Source organism: Natrix helvetica (genome assembly GCF_964273705.1).
Source record: "Natrix helvetica genome assembly, chromosome: 1".
NCBI classification, from domain to species: domain Eukaryota; kingdom Metazoa; phylum Chordata; class Lepidosauria; order Squamata; family Natricidae; genus Natrix; species Natrix helvetica.
The window spans coordinates 260,885,952-260,906,889 of NC_138548.1; the positions used below are offsets into that span (position 1 = coordinate 260,885,952).

The window sequence follows — 20,938 nt, forward strand, 5'->3', positions numbered from 1 at the left end:
GGCGACGCCTAGGGGTAGGACCTTCTCTGTGATGGGCCCAACCCTCTGGAATGACCTCCCCCCCAACATTAGAACTACCACTGACTTCCGTTCCTTCCGTCAAAAATTAAAGACTCACCTGTTTCGATTAGCTGGCCTGGCACATTCTTAGTTTTTACCTCCCGGTGGATATTTTTTAATGGGTAATTTTGGGTAATATTTTAACTCCTGGGTTATTAGAGTTTTTAATGTACTATATTTATTATTCTATATACAGTCTTGCAACCTCCTCCACCTACGTATTTAATTATTTAACTGTTTTATGTATGTATTTTATAACGCATTTTAGTGACTGTACACCGCCCCGAGTCCCTTTCGGGAGAGGGGGCGGTCTATAAATACGAATAATAAATAAATAAATAAGTACCCAAGGGATATCAGACTTTGAGATCAAACTTAATATTGTGAATTTTATCCACAAGCTACAGGAAAAAGAAGCAATAGATAGCACATCTCTTTTGCCAGGGTTTTATAAAGTAGAATAAGTTTCAAAGAATGACAAGCTTTTAAAAAAAAATTAGCAAGTTATTGGGACAAATCAAGCAATTTGATTTTAAGAACAGAAAGATAACAGAACTTGTTTTTTAAAAAAAGAATAGCTCCAATTTAGCTTCTGTATCATTTATCAGAATCTAAGTCAAATTATCTGTTTTGACAGGATAATTTATTGGGGATATTATTGAGTACCTCCATGGCAAAATAGCTTCATTAAAAAGTTTGAGGAAGAAATACAAAGATAATAGGAAGTGGGTAACTAGCCCATATACTAATGAATAAGGTCGCCTATTTTCTCATTAGAATAAGCAATTCGCAAGGAATAGATATACTCATGCTGTAAACTGGCAGACAAGTAAAATAAAAACAGCAAAAACCAATGCTAAAATGTTATGCCCAGGAAAGTAAATGACGATAAACCCTGTGCATTTACACTACAGGACAGTAGGTGTAAGCTAAATACCAGGGGTTGGGGCAAGAGTAGCTCAGCAAGAGTATTTACAGAGAAAAATGATGCAATTTCCTCTTGGGAGATCTTCTGAGAACAATTTAGACATGCAGCCATTTGTCTTCTTTCTTTAAAGGCATAGAATCTCCTACTCAGTGAAAATTCCCTCATTTTTGCTACCATCTGTTTCCTTCATCCAGAATACTTGGGAACATATGTAGTTAAAACTCATGAATCCCAGGTTTTCATTCTCGTTTGTTATTTTGAAAAACCCAGGCGCAGGGCCGCACAAGGCAAACGCATAATTTAACTAAGGATAAGTACTGTAGAATGTAACTGGGTGGAGTGGGTGAGAACATTTTTCCTTGCCCTGAGGAAAATTAAACTCATTAGACTATATGCAGAATAAAGCTTTAGAAGAGGGTTTCCATTCTCATTTCTACTGTATATGGAAACTCGGGGCTCCACCTGTCTGGTACTCAACAACAGCTTAAGTAAATGCACTGAGCTCTGCAATGCTGTGTCACTTGTACAGGTAGTCCTCGACTTACAACAGTTTGCTTAGTAACCATTTGAAGTTACAGCAGCACTGAAAAAAAGTGACATGACCAATTTTCACACTTATGATCATTGCAGCATGCCTATTTACATTCGGATGCTTGGCAACTCACTCAGTGCCCAGGGGTCATGTGATCACCTTTTGCGACCTTCTGACAAGCAAAATCAATGGGAAAACCAGATTCAGTTAACAACCGTGTTACTAATTTAACAACAGCAGCCATTCACTTAACAAATATGCTACAAACTGATCCTCAGTGCCCCCCACCCAGTGGTGGAATTCAATTTTTTTTTACTACTGGTTCTCTGGGCGTGGCTTGGTGGGCGTGGCTGGGGGGGTCATGTGACTGGGCGGTTTACATGACGGAAGGAAGATAGTAACAGTAAAATTCAAAACTGTAACAATTAATTGCACATTTATTCAAAATCCAATTTAAAAACCTTTTTAGTTAACGTTAATTCAACAAAATTGTTGAATATGATCCAGTGATACCAGGTTTTCAAAGCCTGATAGTCATTTATCAAGAACCTTAGTAACTAGTAACTTAGTAAACTCAGTAAAATTTAGTAACTACTTCACTGTTCAGTAAATTCTTAATGTGATGGATGGGCTTGATGAAGTGATACCAGTTTCCCAACGTCTGGTTTTAAGTCACTTAGCAGGAGTCTTAAATCACTACGTTCAGTAATCTGGAGTCAATTTCTTTGCTTGGAGAGAAGTTGGATGATCACACTGAAGCCATGTTCCACCAAATATGATATTGGAAATGCAACAAGGAGCTTCTTAACCATTGTCCATAGTGCAGGATAGCGATCAGAAATTTCTTTCAGTAACCAAAACTCTTGGTATGATTTCTTAAACTTTGGCTTCAGCTCAATGTCATTTTGCAGCTCTATGAGTTGTTCCTCCACTACCCCATCTTCCTCAGTATCTGAAAATGGATTTATCACCCAATCTGGAATTTCCATCAAAAGAAGATCCTGATATTGCTCAGACATCTAAGTCTTAGAATGTTAGAGAAACAACTTTAGCTGGATAGTCACATCCCTGCAATAACATCATTGTAATTTTCAGTTTCATTAATTTCCACAATATCAACACTAGCTTTGCTACTAACTTCTTCCAAACCATCTGCATAGTCTTTAAGATTTGGTGGTCTAAATATCAAAAACGGTTGACTCACATCACACATCTAAGCAAAACTGAAGTACAATCTATTTTTCCTTTTTTTAAAAAAAATTTCAATTTTAAGATTTATATTACTATCTTCATCCAGTCCCTATCCAAAAATGGCAAGAAACTCTGATGTCATTTTTTTAAAGCAACCATGGACAGATAATTGCTCATACTTGCATTAATATTATTGGGCAAGTTTCTTATTGGCTATGCTAACCAAGAAGTGCTCTGGTCATTGTTAATCCTGCTGCAAAATTTATGTGTACACATATCCACACATACAAAGGCATACAATATAATCTTATGTCCTTCAGATTGCCAATTATTTTGCATGACAGACATTCTGCCTTCAAATGCTTACGTGGTTTCAATGGCTAAACTTCTGCTCGCCGAACCAACTATTCAAAACCAGTAATTCCGCAAGGAGAGAGGAGGGGAATGGGGATATTTCAAAAACTAAACACATATTCTAAAAGAAAATTCACCCGTGACCAGCATTGAGTGGAGCTTTTATAGCTTTAGAATAAATGAGCTGGAAGGGACCTTGGAGGTCTTCTGGTCCAGCCCCCTGCTCAAGCAGAACCTATACCAGAGGTCTTCAAACTTGGCAACTTTAAGACTTGTGGACTTCAACTCCCAGAATTCTCCAGACAGCTATGGACTTCAACTCCCAGCTATGCTGGCTGGAGAATTCTGGGTGTTGAAGTCCACAAGTCTTAAAGTTGCCAAGTTTGGGGACCCCTGGCGTATACTATAGTAGCATATACATATAGTATACTATACCTATATTAAAGAAAGCTCCTGTGAGTTTAACACCACCTGTATTTCCAAGGCTAGAAACGGAAGAGTGCAATGCGAGCTCCCTCCTGGTAATCCAAACCTCCCTAACCAAAATCCACACCACCAAAAGGGAGCGACCACACTTCCACTCATCACCCCCTCCCCCCAGTTACTTTTACCCAGCAACGACTCCATAATTCATGCTCAACCAGAATTCGATTGGCGTTTTTTCCCCCCCTGACAACAATGTGCATGATCTCTCTGCCCACCAACCATTTTGTTTTTTTTAAAAAAACCTTTTTACAAGCCAAGCCGGTTGGTTAAGACGCCGGTGGTGTTGGGGGGCGGGCGATTGAAGCGGCACGCGCCCCTCTCCTGGGAGGAAGGCGGTGATTGGAGGGGAGGATGGTGATGTTGCTTAAAGGGAAACCCGCAGCTATTTCCAGGCTTGTTTGGTTGATTTCGTCCTTCTGCCCGCGCCGATGGGCTTTAAACAGTCCATCTTCTGCTCTGCAAGTTTCTCCTTTCCATGTGATAATTAGCTAAGGGGCTAGCAAGCTAGGGGCGACGCCCTCTGCAGCCAACACAATACACAATCTTTTTTTCCTCGCCCATCCATGCCGCCCCCTTTGCCTCTTAGTGCCTCCCTAAGTCATCCCACTGACCCCCAGGGAGCGGTACCGCCCACTTTGGGAACCACTGATCTAGTTTTTTTGAATTTCCCTTTTTAGACAGCTGAACCAGCATAATGCAACAATACAGGTTGTCAAGTTACAACCATTCAGTTACAACGGCACTGAAGAAGGGGGACCTTACAACCGGGCTATGGAATTTTAACTAGTGTCCCCATGGTAATGGGATTGCATTCCAAATTCTTGGTGCTGGGTTATGATTGTCACAGTGAGATGGTCACATGATCACTATTTCCAACATTCATTGCCAGCTTCCTACAAGCAGTCAGTGGGGAAACTGAAGTTGTTCGTTTCTTTTCATCCCTCCATGGTACCCCATCCCTGTGGACCAGTGCACTAACCGTGACATCTGCAGGCTCAGACAGAATAACAGAATTGGAAGGCTCTTTATAGGTCATCTAGTCCACCCCCTCCAAGCAGGAGACCCTACACCATTTCAGACAAATGGCAGTCCAATCTCGTCTTGAAAGTCCAATCACTTGAAAATGATGAAGCTCCCACAACTTCCGAATGCAAGCTGTTCCATTGATTGATTGCTCTCACTGTCAGAAAGTTCCTGAATTTCTCCTTGGTCAGTTTCCATCCATTATTCCTTGTCTGGCCTTCAGGTGCTTTGGAAAATAGTTTGCCCCCCTCCTCTCTGTGGCAGCCCCTCAAGTATTGGAACATTACTATCATGTGTTCCCTGGTCCTTCTCTTCCTTAGCCATGCCCAATTCCTGTAAACGTTCATGTTTTAGTCTCCAGTCCCCTAATCATCCTGGTTGCTCTCCTCTGCGCTTTTTGTAGTCTCAACATCTTTTTTTAGTGTTGATGACCAAAACTGGATGCAGTACTCTAGGTGTGGTCTTACTAGGGCTTTATAGAGTGGTATTAGTACCTCCCTTGATCTTGATTGTATCCCTGTTAATGCAACTTAGGACTGCATTGGCTTTTTTGGCTGTCGCTGCACACTATTGGCTCAGGTTCCAATTCATTCATCACATTTCTTTATCACCCATCTCACTTAAGTTACCTTTTTAAACTAAGTAAAGTTAGGAACGGTTTTTCACTTTTGTCTGGGAGCGAGTAGGAAGGTAATATGCAAGTCAGGCATTTTCTCATCTAATAACAATTGGAGGAACCTTCTGGCTCGAAACATGGAGAGATGCCCATACAAGTAGTTCTTGTTTATAGTACAATTGGGACCTGCAAAATTCATTAAATGAAGTATTGATAAGTGAAACTGACTTACGTCAGCTTTCCTTTCCTTTATAGACCCTTGAATGTTGTAAATGCAAGGAATGGTTGCAAATTTCTTTTTAATCAAGGTCATAACTGTGAAGCATCACTAAATGAAGCAAGTCACTAAATTAGGTTACTAAATGAAGTCACTATCTGCAGTCATAGACAACAAGGAATTTAAAAAAGTATCACCTATCCCTTGTTCTCATTGTTTTTGACAGTGATAAACTATGATTAAAGTGAATTGGCATAGGTGAGACAGGATTTGTTGGGTTGAAAACCTTTTTCAATCTGTTCACAATAAAATACACTGTAACACTTTCTCTGCATTTTTCAATATACAGAAAAGACAAGACATGGTGATATAATAAGATGGAAAGCAGCTCACTGTTATGGTATATACCTAGTTCTGTTCTCTATTGACCAAATTAAGGTAGATGTGGAAAACCAACATAATAAGCACTGTGTGTATGTCTTATAGTCATTTTGATTAAAGAGGAAAAAAGCAAGTTGAAACTCATAGATTAACCAGGATTAAATATCAGTGAGAAAAAAATCAAACGCTTTCTACCCTCTAAGGTAAAACAGTTGCAATGATACTCAGTGGGGAAAAACCAATAGTACTTGAATAGTTCCAATTCAAGCAACGGATGGAGAAAAAAGGCCTTTCTTGCTCAAAACCAACAGGCAGTGTATTTCCAGAAGCTTTTCTAAGTTCTAAAAAAAAAATGGGTAAATACTGAATCCCTTGCACCAAAAGAAGCCGTCCTCCTATAGGAATACTGTTACAGTCCAGTTATGCTCTAGGTACTAACAAAGCATACTCTTTGGCCTACTTTGGCACATATTATCTGCATAGATACCCTGTTTCATGTTTGTGCAGCCAAATCAAAAATTGGAAAGCTTGATTAATTCATTGCTTTTTGTTTAAAAAAACAAAAACAAATGAGAAACTCATTCTGTGAAGCAACAGCATCATCTAGTGGCATAACAGGTACAGCAGGAGTTGTTTTCCCTTTCAAATCCAAATACAATTCCTGGCTATCTAAAAAAATGATAGTTTAAGTGTAGTTAGTACTGTAGTTGACTGAAAAACTTCCAGGGAGTACCAGGGATGTAGGCAAGATTGGAAAGTTTAAAAAGCAAATCAGAAAGCAGCAACAAGAAGTCACTTATGCTTTGTTGCCCCAAAACCTAGATGAAATTATTAAGATAGAGCAACACATTAATATTTATAAAATGCGTCTTAAATCTAATCATGTTAATGTCTGGCTTTTAATTAGAATAATTTAATATTAAAGAGGCAGCCTCTCATATTGCACATATAAAATCAGTACCTCAGTAATATTAAATAACGATTACATGATATTTGAATTTCAGTAATCTTTTTGAAAGAATATGTGAAGTCTAATTATATTGAATATGGGGCATTATGACTGCAACTTTCAGAACTGGTCAGAGTACCCAATGTGGTTGTAGTCTCACTCATCAGAATGGTGCCAAGATGTATTTGGTTAGTTATGACATGTTAAGTTTATGCAAGTATATATAACACGTTGAACCAAGTGGCTATTTACCATGTAACATATTGAGTGGTTCTCTTTGGTGATATTTTTCCCTCCAAAAACCCCCAGGATTAAGTAAACCAGTAATTAATAAACTATAACCACAGTCAAGACCAGTTATGCTGCTTACATTCTAGAGGCAGGAGGAAAACTGGGCTATTATACAAGTAAATTTAAGAAAGCATGGGATGAGCTCCTCATTCTCCTTAAGCTAAGGAAGGGCATGTTTATGTGCTCAAAGTCTGAGTCTAGAGGATTTTTCTAGCTTCTAAAGGCCATGTGACTGTATCATAGAAAGGAATTCACTCCAAAATTTGGTGGCATTTTTCTTATAGTACAAAATAACTACCTTTGCAGCCTTTTTCTTAAGAAACAATCTTTCTCCCCCTAGGTTTGGCTATATGAACTAGGGCCGTGATGGCAAACCTGTGGCACACGGAGCCATTTGTCCAGGCACGTGAGGCGTTGCCCTGTCGCCTGGCCAGTGACTGCCATTTTTCACCCTCTGGAGGCTTCAATTTACAATTTTACGTGGTTCTTTTAAGTTCCTCCCTGTTCACAAGAGTGGAGGCTCTCTCCACTCATTCTCATGGTCCTCAAAAGTTCTTTCAGCTCCCAAGAATGGATTTTCTAGTGGAGATGTCAATATCCTATTTTATATAAATAAAATGTTCCAGGATAGCAACAACGTGCGCTACGAATATGTGTATTTTCTAAAATTGGATGACAATGGACTAAACAAGATTTCCATCTCAACAAATTTAGATCTACTTTCTTACCCAATAGGTGGACTGATTTGTGGCTTGTCAGCTAATAGCTATGTCTTCTCTTGATTGTAGCACTTTAAAAAAAATCAGTGCCTGCTACATTGACAGTTCATCAAAAGGCATGGTAACAAAGACAAACAAGAATACATGCCGTGCATTTCCAAAATCAGATCTATTTGTCTGCTCCTGCTACATATAACTCGCCTTCCTGCATAACATTCAGCATTACGATCTTGGAACTGTTTTCTTATTTTAAAATAACTTCAGCAATACAGATATTAGAAGGTACCATCAGGCTCCCTTTAATGATCATTTTACTGTGGAATGAAGATGCCCAACTGAAATTTGCATTTATTCCAGTTCTATGGGCAATTACTTATACAGCAGCTGACTTTTATAGACAAACTATCTCCCAAATTTTTTTCTTATGGAGAATTGACGGAAAATCCCTTTACATTAAACCAGATTACTTCAGTAATAAGAGCATACAAAAGGAGAAATCTAGTGTTGCTTGGCAAAGAAAAGCTTGCTGTCTTTCACAGTGGGTTTGATGGTGTCACCGCCAGGTTGCCAGCCAGCTGGGCACACTGTAGCAAGAACAGGAGCAAATGTTAGAATGGAAAAATATATTGAAATAGGGATTTTTCAAGACAACAAAGGGGACAAATCTAAATAGGAAGGCTAGCTCTTTATTTCTGTTAACAAGAGATGAACCCAGTTAGTTGAATTAACAACAGAAAGGCACCCAAGCTAGTTCATAACATGGGCGCATATGTGCATGCACACTATTTAGAATTTCTACAAAAGACAACATTCCCCAAAGCTCAGTATTTTCTGCTGGACTATATTTGCATGAAACAGGGATGTTGAGCCTTATTTCATCTCTCATCCACCCAAAAAATGAATGTTACTTCTGGTTGTTGGGGTTGTTTTTTTTTACCTTCTTGGGAAATATGGTGTAAGATGGGTATATGTAGATGAGAAGACATAATCGGCAAGGATCATAAAAGATTTTGGAAATTAGCAATTTACAATGGCAGAAATGGCTAAATAAACTAGGATGACTTCATGATATCTGGGAATTGTTTGCACTTTGGGCAAACAAGGAATTCAACCTATATTCCTGGTGCATACAATGTTAACAGATTAACAGAGTTCGAAGGGACCTTATAGGTCATCTAGTCCAACCCTACCCCCACCCCTCCAGGCAGGAGACCCTACATTTCTGACTAATGGCAGTCCAATCTCTTCTTGAAAGTCTCAAGTGATGAAGCTCCCACAATTTCTGAATGCAAGCTGTTCCATTAGTTGATTGTTCTGTCAGAAAATTCCTCATTTCTAGGTTGAAACCTTGGTCAGTTTCCATCCATTATTCTTTGTCTGGCCTTCAGGTGCTTTGGAAAATAACTTGACCTCTTCCTCTCTGTTGCAGCCCTTCAAATATTGGAACACTGCTATCATGTCTCCCCTGCTCCTCCTCTTCACTAGACTAGCCATGTCCAGTTCCTGTAACCGTTCTTCATATGTTTTAGTCTCCAGTCCCCTAATCATCCTGATTGCTCTCCTCTGCACTTTTTCTAGAGTCCCAACATCTTTTTTATAGTGTGTTGACCAAAACTGGATGCAGTACTCTAGGTGTGATCTTACTAGGGCTTTATAGAGTGGCATTAGTACCTCACTTGATCTTATTGTATTCCCCTGTTAATGCAATTTAGGATTGCATTGGCTTTTTTGGCTGCTGCTGCACACTATTGGCTCATATTTAATTGGCTGTTCACTAAGACTCCAAGATCCCTCTCACAGTCACTGCTATTAAGCCTGGTTCCACCCAGATTATATGTGCACTTTTGGCTTTTCTTACCTAAGTGTAGGACTTTACTATGTTAAGCAAGCCATGGAGAAAGAAGGATTGCCAGGATATCCAAACACAACTTTGTAATATTCTAGTACTGTGTTTCCCCCAAAATACGACATGTTCTGATAATAAGGCCATGCCACATTTTTCTGGTGGGCAAAAATATAAGCCCTCTCCCGCAAATAAGCCCCCTGGACAACCCCCCATCTCCGGCCAGGCATAGCGCCGCTCACCAACCTAGCGGTATCCCAAAGGTGCCAAGCCACGGAAACCGGGGGGGGGGGGGGGGGGATAAAGGTGATTGCGTTGCTTGGTGTCTTCGGAATACTGCTAGGTTGTTGAGCAGCGCTGTGCCCAGCTGAAGAGGGGAGTTGCCAGGCAGCTGCTGTCTTGCGAGAGGGCTCCCAAAGAGCCGGGCACAGCCTCATGGGCGAATGGCTGTTGTGCTGTTGCAGCAGCGCAACACAGCAGCCATGAAGTGACCATGCTCACAAGCAGCCACCCAGCAAACCCCCTTTCCAGCCAGGCACAGCGCCATTCGCTGACCTAGGGGGGTCGCCAAGCCACGTGAGCGCCTGTTTGCTGCCGCCTGGCTCTCGCGGCTTGGTGCCTTAGAAATGCCAGTGAAAGGCGCTCTGCACGGCTGGAGAGAGGAGTTGCTCGAGCGGTTGTTCCGCTCTCGCGCCTCCCAGCCTCACAATGCCCTGGCCCAGCTCTCCCCGCAGAGCCAGGGCACCTGTGCTGCTGCCGCCGCATGGCTTTTTCGGCAGCTTCCAAACGGAGTCTTCCGGCAGTGGCCGCTCTGGGCGTACACTCTGTGGTTGTGGGCCAGCTGCTGGCAGAGTGTACAACCATAGAGCGTACGCCCAGAGCAGCCACTGCCGGAAGACTCAGTTTGGAAGCCGCCGAAAAAGCCATGCGGTGGTGGCAGCAGCAGAGGTGCCCTGGCTCTGCGGGGAGAGCTGGGCCAGGGCATCGTGAGGCTGGGAGGCGCATGAGTGGGAGCGGCACAGCCGCTCGCACAACCCCCCTCTCCAGCTGTGCAGAGCGCCTTTCACTGGCATTTCAAAGGCACCAAGCCGCAGGAGCCGGGCGACGGCAAACAGGTGCTCACGCGGCTTGGCAAACTCCTAGGTCAGTGAATGGCGCTGTACCCGGCCAGAAAGGGGGTTTGTCGGTTGGTTGCTCGTGAGTGTGGTCGCTTCATGGCTGCTGTGTTGCGCTGCTGCGACAGCACAACACAGCCATTCGCCCATGAGGCTTTGCCCGGCTCTTTCGGAGCCTGCTCGCAAGAGAGCAGCCGCCTGGCAACCTCAAAACAATAAACCCTCCTCTCATAATAAGGCCCAAGCCATATTTTGTGGGTAAAAAGAAAATAAGACCCTGTCTTATTTTCGGGAAAACACGGTAATTAATGGTATTTAATGTAGTCAGTTAAGCAATTTACTTAAGATGTTCTTGCCTCTGTGGGTAAGCATGTATTGTATATGTGCATTTTTAAGACTCTCTGCACTCCCCTTCCAGTTTGGATCTAGAAGCTCCTATTCTGGCTTCGGAATATGCATGCCTGCCTGGGAAGGCAGATGCCTCATGCTCCTTTACTAGCTTAATTACCAATAGTTATTTGACTAGAAGTTGTTCCTTTTATGAAATGCTTTGGACAATGATCTACAGTCTAGATATATGGTCCTAAATTACAGGGCACAACAGGGCAACTAACTATTTCTCTACATGCAATTCTACAAGTTGAGGTTGTTACATCAGATCAAAGTAATGTCATGTTCATTTTTGAAACGGTATTCAAGATGCAGCATGAGAAGTGGAAAGATACCAAGCTTATGTTCCAGTTTGCTCCGGGCAAAAATTATTAAGACTGTTGCTACCTGTATCTTTGGAATTCTACATACATTAAAAGGCTCTACTGAAGAGGTTCACTATTTGGCATGGGTATAAAACAATAATTACTTTCTGAAACTGTGTCAGCAACTATCTGTCTGCCTGATTACTTAGAGGACCGTCTCTCCCTAATTCAAGAGAGGCATGCTCTGGGTGTCATCAGCTAAGGAGTGTCAGCTGGTAGCGCCCAGAAAGAGAGCCTTTTCTGCAATGGTGCCTATTCTTTGGAACACTCTTCCCTCTGAGATTAGATTAACCCTATCCTTGCTGACCTTCCACAAAGCCCTGGAAACTTAATTTAGTTTAGTGCCTGAACCCGGCTCCCTGGATGCGTGACAGAGCTTGTCTCCTTGCTACATTAGTGTTTTTTTTAATGACACTTGGATGCTATGTCTTCAATTTTTTTATTCTACCGCTATGTATTTTATCCCATTTATTTTCAGCTATCTAGAGTCACATATGTGAAATAGATGCTGCATAAATCTAATACACAAATAATTCCACCCATTCACACACAAATATATAAAAATTGGTGACATCTTCATAAAAACCTATGGGAGAACACTGAAATTTGGTAATGTTGCAAAATGTATGCAGCAGCTGGGAAGATTCCTGAGCTCTGCTTCACTAAATGATAGCTTTCCCATAATGTGGCTGTTGACCATGCTAGCTAAGGGGTGTTAAAAACTGATGTCTAAGTCACCTGTAAGAGTTTAGACTGGGGAAGAAAGCTGCTTTTAAGGTAAAGCCAAATGTAAGTTATCTTTCTGTTAAATTGTTTGACAACCACTATGCAATCCCCACTGTCTCTCTCTCAGACCCATCATTGCACCCTAAAGAGAACCAAGGCACAATGAACCAATCTTAAATTGATCATCTTTCCCAGAGCACTACTGCTATCTTTCTATGCCCATTTCATTATCCCAGAATCTGTCACTCACCTTCACCATGCTGGTCTGTGAATTGGAAGGCTTGAACCAGGCGCAGTGTCTCATCTACAGAACGTCCCACAGGTAGGTCATTGACTGTGATCTGTCGCAGGATGCCTTTATCATCTATTATGAACAGACCTCTGAGGGAGAAAAGATACAATACTAATTGCAAGCATTATCATTGTAAAAGATACAGGCCTTTGGAAGCTATTAGAATCTTATATCTATCAATCAATAGGTGATAGGGCCAGGATCAAGTATGAACGGTAGTATTTTGAATTTTTGCATATGCACCCATCTCATTTTAAAGAATTAAGCTAGAAGAAAAGTTAAGACAAAGACAAAGAGATCCAGTAAACTCTATGAACCACAGGCTTTAAAAAAAAAATGGTATGGCTTCAGGTCTGCATTTGCTAGGAGTTGGATTACTATAACTTTCTTATATTTACTTGACCAACGTATTGTTTTTTGAGCAACATGGATTAATTAATTAGACATAGCTACTAAACAGAATACACTTTTAGTCCTATGACACCCTGGTCACTCTGCTTACATCACTAGGAACATATGCTAGCTGGGACTATATCAGCTAAGTTACCAAAATGTCCATCAGTTACCACAGGTTTTTCCAAACTGATTTAGAATTAACTTTCTATACCTGTATGCAATGCCATCCTCTTCCTTGAGCACACCGAAATCTTTACAAATGCTATGGTTGATGTCTGCCACAAGTGGGATATTTGTCGAACCCAAGCCACCATCCTTTCTTGCTGTATTTGTCCTAAAAGGAAAAATAATAATATCCACAATACTGCTTTAATGACCTGAAACTCACTACATTGAAACCATTTAGATTTTACGAATTATTAAATTAACTAGCAACTTTAAACATAAGAAAATATTTTCCTAACTTTTTGGTCCCACACTAAACACAAAACTTTGTAAAAATAACTGTGTCTGAAAAATGGGTAGGTCATTTTTCTCCTCACTAAAAAAATTGGATTTTCCAAAGAGACATTTCATTTATAGTTGACTTTGCTGTCCCAAGGAAGTGCATACAGTTTCTACACCCCTTTCAGGGGGTCCGGCATTAATTGTACAACCAGTTTATGTCAGCTAGTGAGCCAGCTGATAAACCCCTAATCAACAACCAAGTTTTGCTAGATAAAATTGGTGGAGACCTCCACACCCATCTGTCAGTTAACATCTGCCTAAGTGCTTCTCAGCACTAGAACGTCAAACAGTTCTTGTGACTGACATATCAGTTGTACCTTCTGCCTGAGTATGACTGGAATATTTCTAGTTCCTAAGGCAAGAATGAAGCCTGACAAAAGATCTCCATATATCAGCAAGGTCCAGACCAGGGTATACATCTTAGAAAGCACAATTATTCCTTTCTGTCAGTGTCCTATTATTAGGTAGCTTTTAATATGCACCTCTGGAACTATTTTTCCAGCACAACAACTTCTATGAATAATTATATACTAGGAGTCTCACCAAGCCAAATGGGTAAACTGAGAGTCGACAGAAGCAGCAATAACCTCACAATTAATCTTCCGGAACTCCGCAACTCGATCGTTGAAAGCTATGATCTCAGTGGGACAGACAAAGGTAAAATCCAGTGGGTAGAAGAACAGAACTACATATTTGCCTATATGGAAGAAATGGGCATCAGTAAAACAATCACATCCAAGAGTCCCAGAATCTTTGCACTTCCATACTCTTTTGGACAGTGTCCCTATTAAAGATTATAAATGGAGCAAAAGTTGGAGTCACTAGAGCAGAACACTCATAAATAAGGCGGTTGCATCTTACCCAGGTCAAATCAGGATCTTTCTTCCAGCTACAAAACAAACATGCCATTTATCTATGCACATTTATTTGTATTTATACCATCATTATTTTTATAAATAACTCAAGATGGTGAATATACACAATGCTCCTTCCTCCTATTATTTTTACCCTGTGAGGTGAGTTGTACTAAGAGTTAGTGACTGGCCCAAAATCACTCAACCAGCTTTTATTTAATGCAATGGCCAGCTAGACTGAATATGTTCCTGTATTTCATTCATAGTTGTAATACCATTAATTTGAATACTGAACTATGAACTGTCAGTTACCTCTTCTTTGGCTTTTGTATGAAAGGGGGGGGGGGTCCCTTCAAGTCAGTTTTCAACTCCTGGCAACTGCTAGACAACTCTCTACAGTTTCCTTGGCAAGCTTTTCCAGAAGTGCTTTGCCACTGCCTCCTTCGTATGTCTGATAGAGTGGCAGGCCCAAGATCACCCACTGGCTTTGGGCCCAAGGCAACACTGGAATCCACTGTTCTCTAGTTTATAGCCTGATGTTTAACCACTACATCAAATTGGCTGGCCATTAGGTTCACCGATAATGTATCTTAAACTAAGTATGATGATATTAAACTACAAACGTATCCTGGATTGGAGACATTCATGATGTTTGTGCATATGAAGTTACCCTTGAAGAGCATTTGGAAGCTTTAGCTGGAGTGCAGTGGTGTGGGCAGTCTTTGAGACCTCTAGAGTGGCCCATGATACACCACTCTTCCAAGAGGTGCACTGGCTGCCCATTTGTTTCTAGATACAATTCAAGGTATTAGTTATTACCTACAGTATAAAGCCCTGCATGGTATGGCTCCAGCTTACTTGACAAACCGTCTCACCACTATGGGACAAGCCCGATGCACCCATGCTGGCGGAAGAATAATGCTACAGGTCCCATCAAGAAATTCCAACTGGTGGGATCCAGGGGAAGATCCTTCTCTGTCGTGGCCCTTGCCCTTTGGAACATCGTGTCCCTGAGGAGAGATTGGCTCCCGCCTTCCTGACTTTCCACAAGAACCTAAAAACCTGGCTCTGCCAGTTGGCTTGAGGTCCCAATGGGAGAATATCACACATTGGAGGTGGTTGACTGACGTAATAGCAGTCCCCACTCCCCCACCCCCATACATACTGCTCCCTTCCTTCCCATCTTTAGTTATAACTTGTATTTTATTGCAATTTTAATGTGATTTCATACATTTATAAATTTATAAAATGTATGTATAAATAAAATAATGTGATTATACATGCCACACATTATACAATATTTCACAATATTATAATATTGTAAGCCATCCAGAGTTGCCTTGCAGTGAGATGGACAGCAAACAAATTTAATAAATAAAATAAAACATGAAAGCATATGCATTTGCTTTATAATTACCAAAGATGCCAACATTGCTAAAGTGGATTAATAAAACATTCTATTTGGAAAATGTATCTTAGCCTTCCCATAAAGTCTAGACAGGTTAGAATACTAAGTAATCCAATGGATGCACAATTAAAAAGCCAATAGAAGCTACAGTGCCTTACCTCTGTAGTCTGATAGCTTTATATCCTTGATGTTGCCATCCACCACTGCTGTAGCACGAAAATCTGGAGCTGGTTTTCCAATATATGCTTTACCAGAGGCCATTTCCTAAAATATCAGAGGAATAATGTATGCCTTAAGTTGGCAAATGCACCACTTCTCAGGAATGAAACGGTCTGATTCAGAGTAAGTATTGACTAATTGCCTTTTGATGATTTAAAAAGAAGCAGCACTATTTTGGCCTCTAACTCTTTCCCCATTTTCTCACCACAACTTTTACCCAATTAGAGCCTGTAAGAGAAAGAGCAGAGTCTACCAATCCAGCATGATGCTCTATTCAAAGCCCTAGTCACAGGAACTGGTTCAATCGAATGGTATTAATAATGCTTTTAAATCCGGAGGCCTGCAAAGTGAGTCTGTCCTCTTTTGAGGAACAATGTGCTGCATTTCCTAGTTCAGATGCCTCCTTCATCTTGCTAACTATAGAAAGAAAAAGTATGGTGCAAAGGGAGGGTTACCAAGCCATTTATTAACTAGATTTCCAACCTGAAATGTTGACCTAAAAGGTATGTTTGTAATGTCACAGAAATGTCTACTTTATTTTGGCAATAGTTTCAATCAGGCAAAAAAGCAACTCAGGAGCCTTTAAAAGCAGCCAAATCATCTGGTACATATTTACTTGTTAGAACATGCTTATGCTGAAAATACTTTCACTGGTAAGTGAAAGTGGCAAACTGGTAAGACCACATTGAATTTGAATGAATTTGAAAAAGTTCTGAAAATAATAGTTACACAGTAGTTGATTTAAAGTAATAATCCCAGTTTCTACCCAAGCTTTCCAATAAAATGATTTACCACCAAATTTTCAAATTAGAATTTATGAAACTCAAATTATATCCACTATGGTCCAAAAATTCTCACTACTTCTACTATTGATAACAAAACCTTTTCTTGCTCTGTTGTTCTAATCACTTGCCATGATCTCAAAACTAGATAATCTTTCAATTTAGCCCATAAAAGAAAATATTCCATTATATTTTCATTTCACCAGCAGGTGGCTGATAAATTATTGGTCCTGTGGTACTTTTACATAACATATACATTAAAATCACCTTCCTCAAATGATAATCTCACTTTAGTTAAGAAAAATCTTCGTGGTCCATTTTCCCAAATATATTTCCTAAATAAGTTTTCAATATAAATATTTATTAAAATGTAGAAATACCTAGAAGAATATAAATGAAATAAAGGACAATTTTCATAAGATTAATTTTGATCCAAAGGCTTAAAGGAATTTTCAGCTACTTATCAACATTCACTTCAACACTTAGTAATAATGTTCAACATATATCTACATATTTAGAAATACCTTTGGGTTTATACAGCCCAAAACGTATCAGTAGAAATCACAAATCCAATTTCTTTACATAACTCTTATGTATGTATTGGGATCCAGGGGAGCCAAGCTAGATTTATTCCAATTAGAACCAAAATACTTTCCAAAATACTCTACAACCTTTGTAAAATTAGACAAAGTAGAATACTGATCCAAAATTCCTTAAATATCACCAGTATACAAAAAATATATATATTCATACCCTCCCACTTTCCATCTAAAGATTGCCTTAGATGGTGGCCAAATGTTCAAGGATCAAATTAAATAAGGCAGAAAGTGATCAGCCTCCCATGTAACACACTATAAAAGAAGAGTCTAAAATAATTCAATTTGTTAACTGTGGCAGAAGGTTGCAAATAGTAATCTCAATCCATTGAACAAAACCCTGTGGAAAGCCATATCTAATCATCACTTGCTTTAAGAATTTAGTCTGGACTACATCATTTTTGGCATCACAGTTCTTTGAAACAGACTTTGGAGGAGAGTATTTGGGGCATATGGATGACACAACTAGGTAGATCTTCAACCTAGACAGAAGATAAACCTAAACTGCTTCCAGGAAACCGACATGATAAAATACAGACAAAACTGAATAAGTATTGCTATCTGGCTAATTAGAGCCAAATGTAATTTATTTTTTATAACCTAAAAACCAGCAGCAGTAACAGACCAAAGAAAGACGGAATGGATTTAAACTTCAAGCATAGAAAATTTTATAGTTTGGGTCAGCTCAATATCCATGTGAAGACAATGACCTAAGACAAACATATGTCCTTTCCAATCTTCACAAGAGTTTACATTTCATTTCTTTTCAAAAGATGTATACATCTCCCTCCCCATAATTCGTTACATGGGCAGTAGATAATAAATGTATGGTATAAAGTAGGCAATTGGTAGTTTCATTTTATTGTATCTTCTCTGTATTAAAACTCTTGTTTCTTTTGGGGAGCTGGGGCGAGTAATTCCCAAATTGTCTCAAATTTCAGTGGCAAATCAAAGAACTACAGCACAATTTCATCCTTTCCTTAGAACAAAAATGCAAAAAACTTATTCTAGGCTTGGGGCATGGTTGTCCCTATATATTAATAAACACCCTCTCCCACACCTCAAATGACATTTCACAAACTGGCTGCTTTGATGCAGTGTGCAGCTGAACTGGCAGGGGAGGGATAAAGTCAGCAGTAGCACCCAACTTCCCAGGAAGGAGGCAGTTCCTTCCAGAGAAGGAACTAAGTTAAGAGATTATGCAGTCTTGACCTGGATGGGAAAGGAGGAAAAAACTTAGGATATCCACAACCTAGAATTCTATTAGCTTTGAAGGTTATAGCCGAAGTCTGGCAAGGCTACATTAGATGTAAGCAAATAAAGAACTGGATTCAATTGGATCTCACTGTGTTGTCTTTGGGCGCCAGTAGTTTGAAAAGACACCTTACCCTGACCTACCCCTAATTGTGCTACAACAAGAGACAAAATCAACTGACCTAGCTCAAAAGGGGCAGTAACATTTAAGTTATTTGGTTTGATCAATAGGTTAAGTAACTGCCATCTTTTGAAATATGCCCCACTGCAGGGACTGACTGCACCTAGTCAATACTGATGATACATTGCAGTCTCTCCCAACCTTGACCATTTCCAGACCTGCAGTTCTTCAGCAGTTAATAGTTCTATTACATACTGTTACTTCTTCCCATAAAGAATTCCAGCAACCAATAACTCCCAGGACTATAGCAGCAAAGTCCAACTTATTAGGGAGATGATGTGTAGGTGGCAGAGAGAAAATGCTCTGACTATCCCTAATTTTGAGAGGGGACCCCCCCCCCCCCAGTTTTGGCAGTTGTTGTAATACTTCAAAGAATTCCTCAGACTATGGAGTTACAGAACTAGAATGCACCCTTGCACAATTCCCTTGCAGTTCAAAGAAGTGAAATCTGCACTAATGGGCATAATGCAAAACACCCAATTGTATAACCTTTGCATTTATCAGTGCAGCTGTCTAGAAGAAAATGATATTCAGGACAAAATCATTAAGTGTCCCAGCCCACAGCTATTACTATACTCCTGGGTTCTCTCTATTCTCTTAAACCTACTCCCTAACCCTGAAAAGCTTAGTCCACTAATTTAAAGACTTAAACTTAAAATTGGGACATGAAGATACCTTACACCATTCTGTACTCTTTCTAAAATATGCATACCTCTATTTTTTTTAGAGAGAAGCTGGGATATCATTTTTATAATCCCTAGCTAGCATGGTTAGGCATTTTAGAAATTGGGTAAGCACTATGCAAACTCTAAAGAAGGGGAAGGCATAAAGCATTCGTTCCATGCCTTTTTGGCTATATTTATATTTGTGTCTTCTTTAGGTTACTAGAAACCCTGTCTTAAGTATCATGGTTACTTTTCCTGCCTTGCGTCAAAAAATTAGAGCAGCCTAGAAAGCGTCCCCGTTTTTCCAGGCATTGGGGCGGGAAAAAGCTAGAAGCAAGCAATGGGAAGGTAAAGGGGGGAATATATATATATATACAAGGCCTCTTTTCTTTTCTCCATCCTCTCTAGGAACAAAGAGAAGCCTATTCCTCGCCTGCAGCCTACAATTTCATTCGAAGAAAGCCCGCCTATCTGGCAGTTTTTGGGAAAATAAAAGAGAGACTAAGCGTCGCAGAGCACTTAATCCAGCATTAGCGTTTCTCCCCGATATCACGCCTCTAAAAGAAGAAAGGGGACACACACTCACTCACTCACACACACACACACAGTCGCACCCGAATCCTGGTCCGCAAGGCTGAAGACTAGAGCAAAGGCGCTTCAGGCCCACTCGCCCAATTAGCCTTGCCGAGACCCAAACGGTTGAAACCTCCAACACGAGCCTCGATAAGAGTATTAAAAGCGTCGAACCTACCTCAGTCTCCGCGAACAGCACGAGGGAAAAAGTGACCGCTTCCAGGGAAAGGAGGTGTGGCACCCGCGGCTGCTGCGGAGGATTTTATACTCTGAGAGCCGGGAAAGGGGACGAGTCCGGCTGCGTAAAGGCGGGGCACGGCAAGAGCCCCGCCTCTCGCGGGTAGCGGCACACGTGGTCCTCTCCCTCGATCGTATCCGAAAGGGGGGGATTTTGGAGTGAGAACAAAGGTAGTCGGCGCGGGGTTCTAACATGCGGTGCTTGGAAACTCCCACCACTGGTTAGGAGGGTTCCCCCCCTCCCCGGTTTCGGGCCTTTGCTGGTAGAATAGAATAGAATAGAATTCTTTATTGGCCAAGTGTGATTGGACACACAAGGAATTTGTCTTTGGTGCATATGCTCTCAGTGTACATAAAAAGACAAGATACATTCGTCAAGAATCATAAGGTACAACACTTAATGAGAATCATAGGGTACAAATAAGCAATCAGGAAACAATCAGGGTGCTTGCGAAGATCGACGGCCAGCGATTGAACCGCAGTCCAGACTTAAAGAGCTCGATTTCCATTATGCTAATAAAAGCAATTCGTGGGGGGGGGAAACCTCCACACACACACACACACACACCTTCCCCGAGTTTGTGTTTATAGTTAAGTATGTTTTCCGCTCGCTGTAACCCTATATGAAAATCAAATTTGTTTACCAACAGTACCTCTATAGTTGCCAGGCGGCCAGGCGACAGGGCAAATTCTAACACGGAGAAAGCTATACTTGGAATAATGGGTTCTTGAAAAAGACAGTGGGCAGGTGTTTTTTTTGTGTGTGTGTGTTTGTGTGCAGAATAAAA

General features: G+C 40.6%; 1 protein-coding gene across 1 annotated transcript; it reads right to left on the reverse strand.

Moving 5' to 3' along the window:
* Window positions 1–8,022: 8,022 nt before the first annotated feature.
* On the reverse strand, window positions 8,023–20,242 carry PRDX2 (peroxiredoxin 2). Its single transcript, XM_081939829.1, has 6 exons — window positions 20,092–20,242; window positions 15,802–15,907; window positions 13,925–14,078; window positions 13,086–13,208; window positions 12,437–12,567; window positions 8,023–8,331 (listed from the first exon to the last, which is right to left on the reverse strand). The coding sequence occupies exons 2-6, from the start codon at window positions 15,902–15,904 to the stop codon at window positions 8,246–8,248; spliced, it is 597 nt and encodes a 198-aa protein (XP_081795955.1). The 5' UTR covers window positions 15,905–15,907; window positions 20,092–20,242; the 3' UTR covers window positions 8,023–8,245.
* Window positions 20,243–20,938: the final 696 nt, after the last annotated feature.

Bases quoted from the DNA above. Each gene is read 5' to 3' on its own strand.
- PRDX2 (XM_081939829.1), bottom strand. From the start codon at position 15,904: ATGGCCTCTGGTAAAGCATATATTGGAAAACCAGCTCCAGATTTTCGT. The intron at 13,209-13,924 runs GTGAGACTCCTA...TTTTCCTTTTAG, and splicing joins CAGTTTACCCATTTGGCTTG to GACAAATACAGCAAGAAAGG. The intron at 12,568-13,085 runs GTATAGAAAGTT...TTTCTCCCTCAG, and splicing joins GAGGATGGCATTGCATACAG to AGGTCTGTTCATAATAGATG.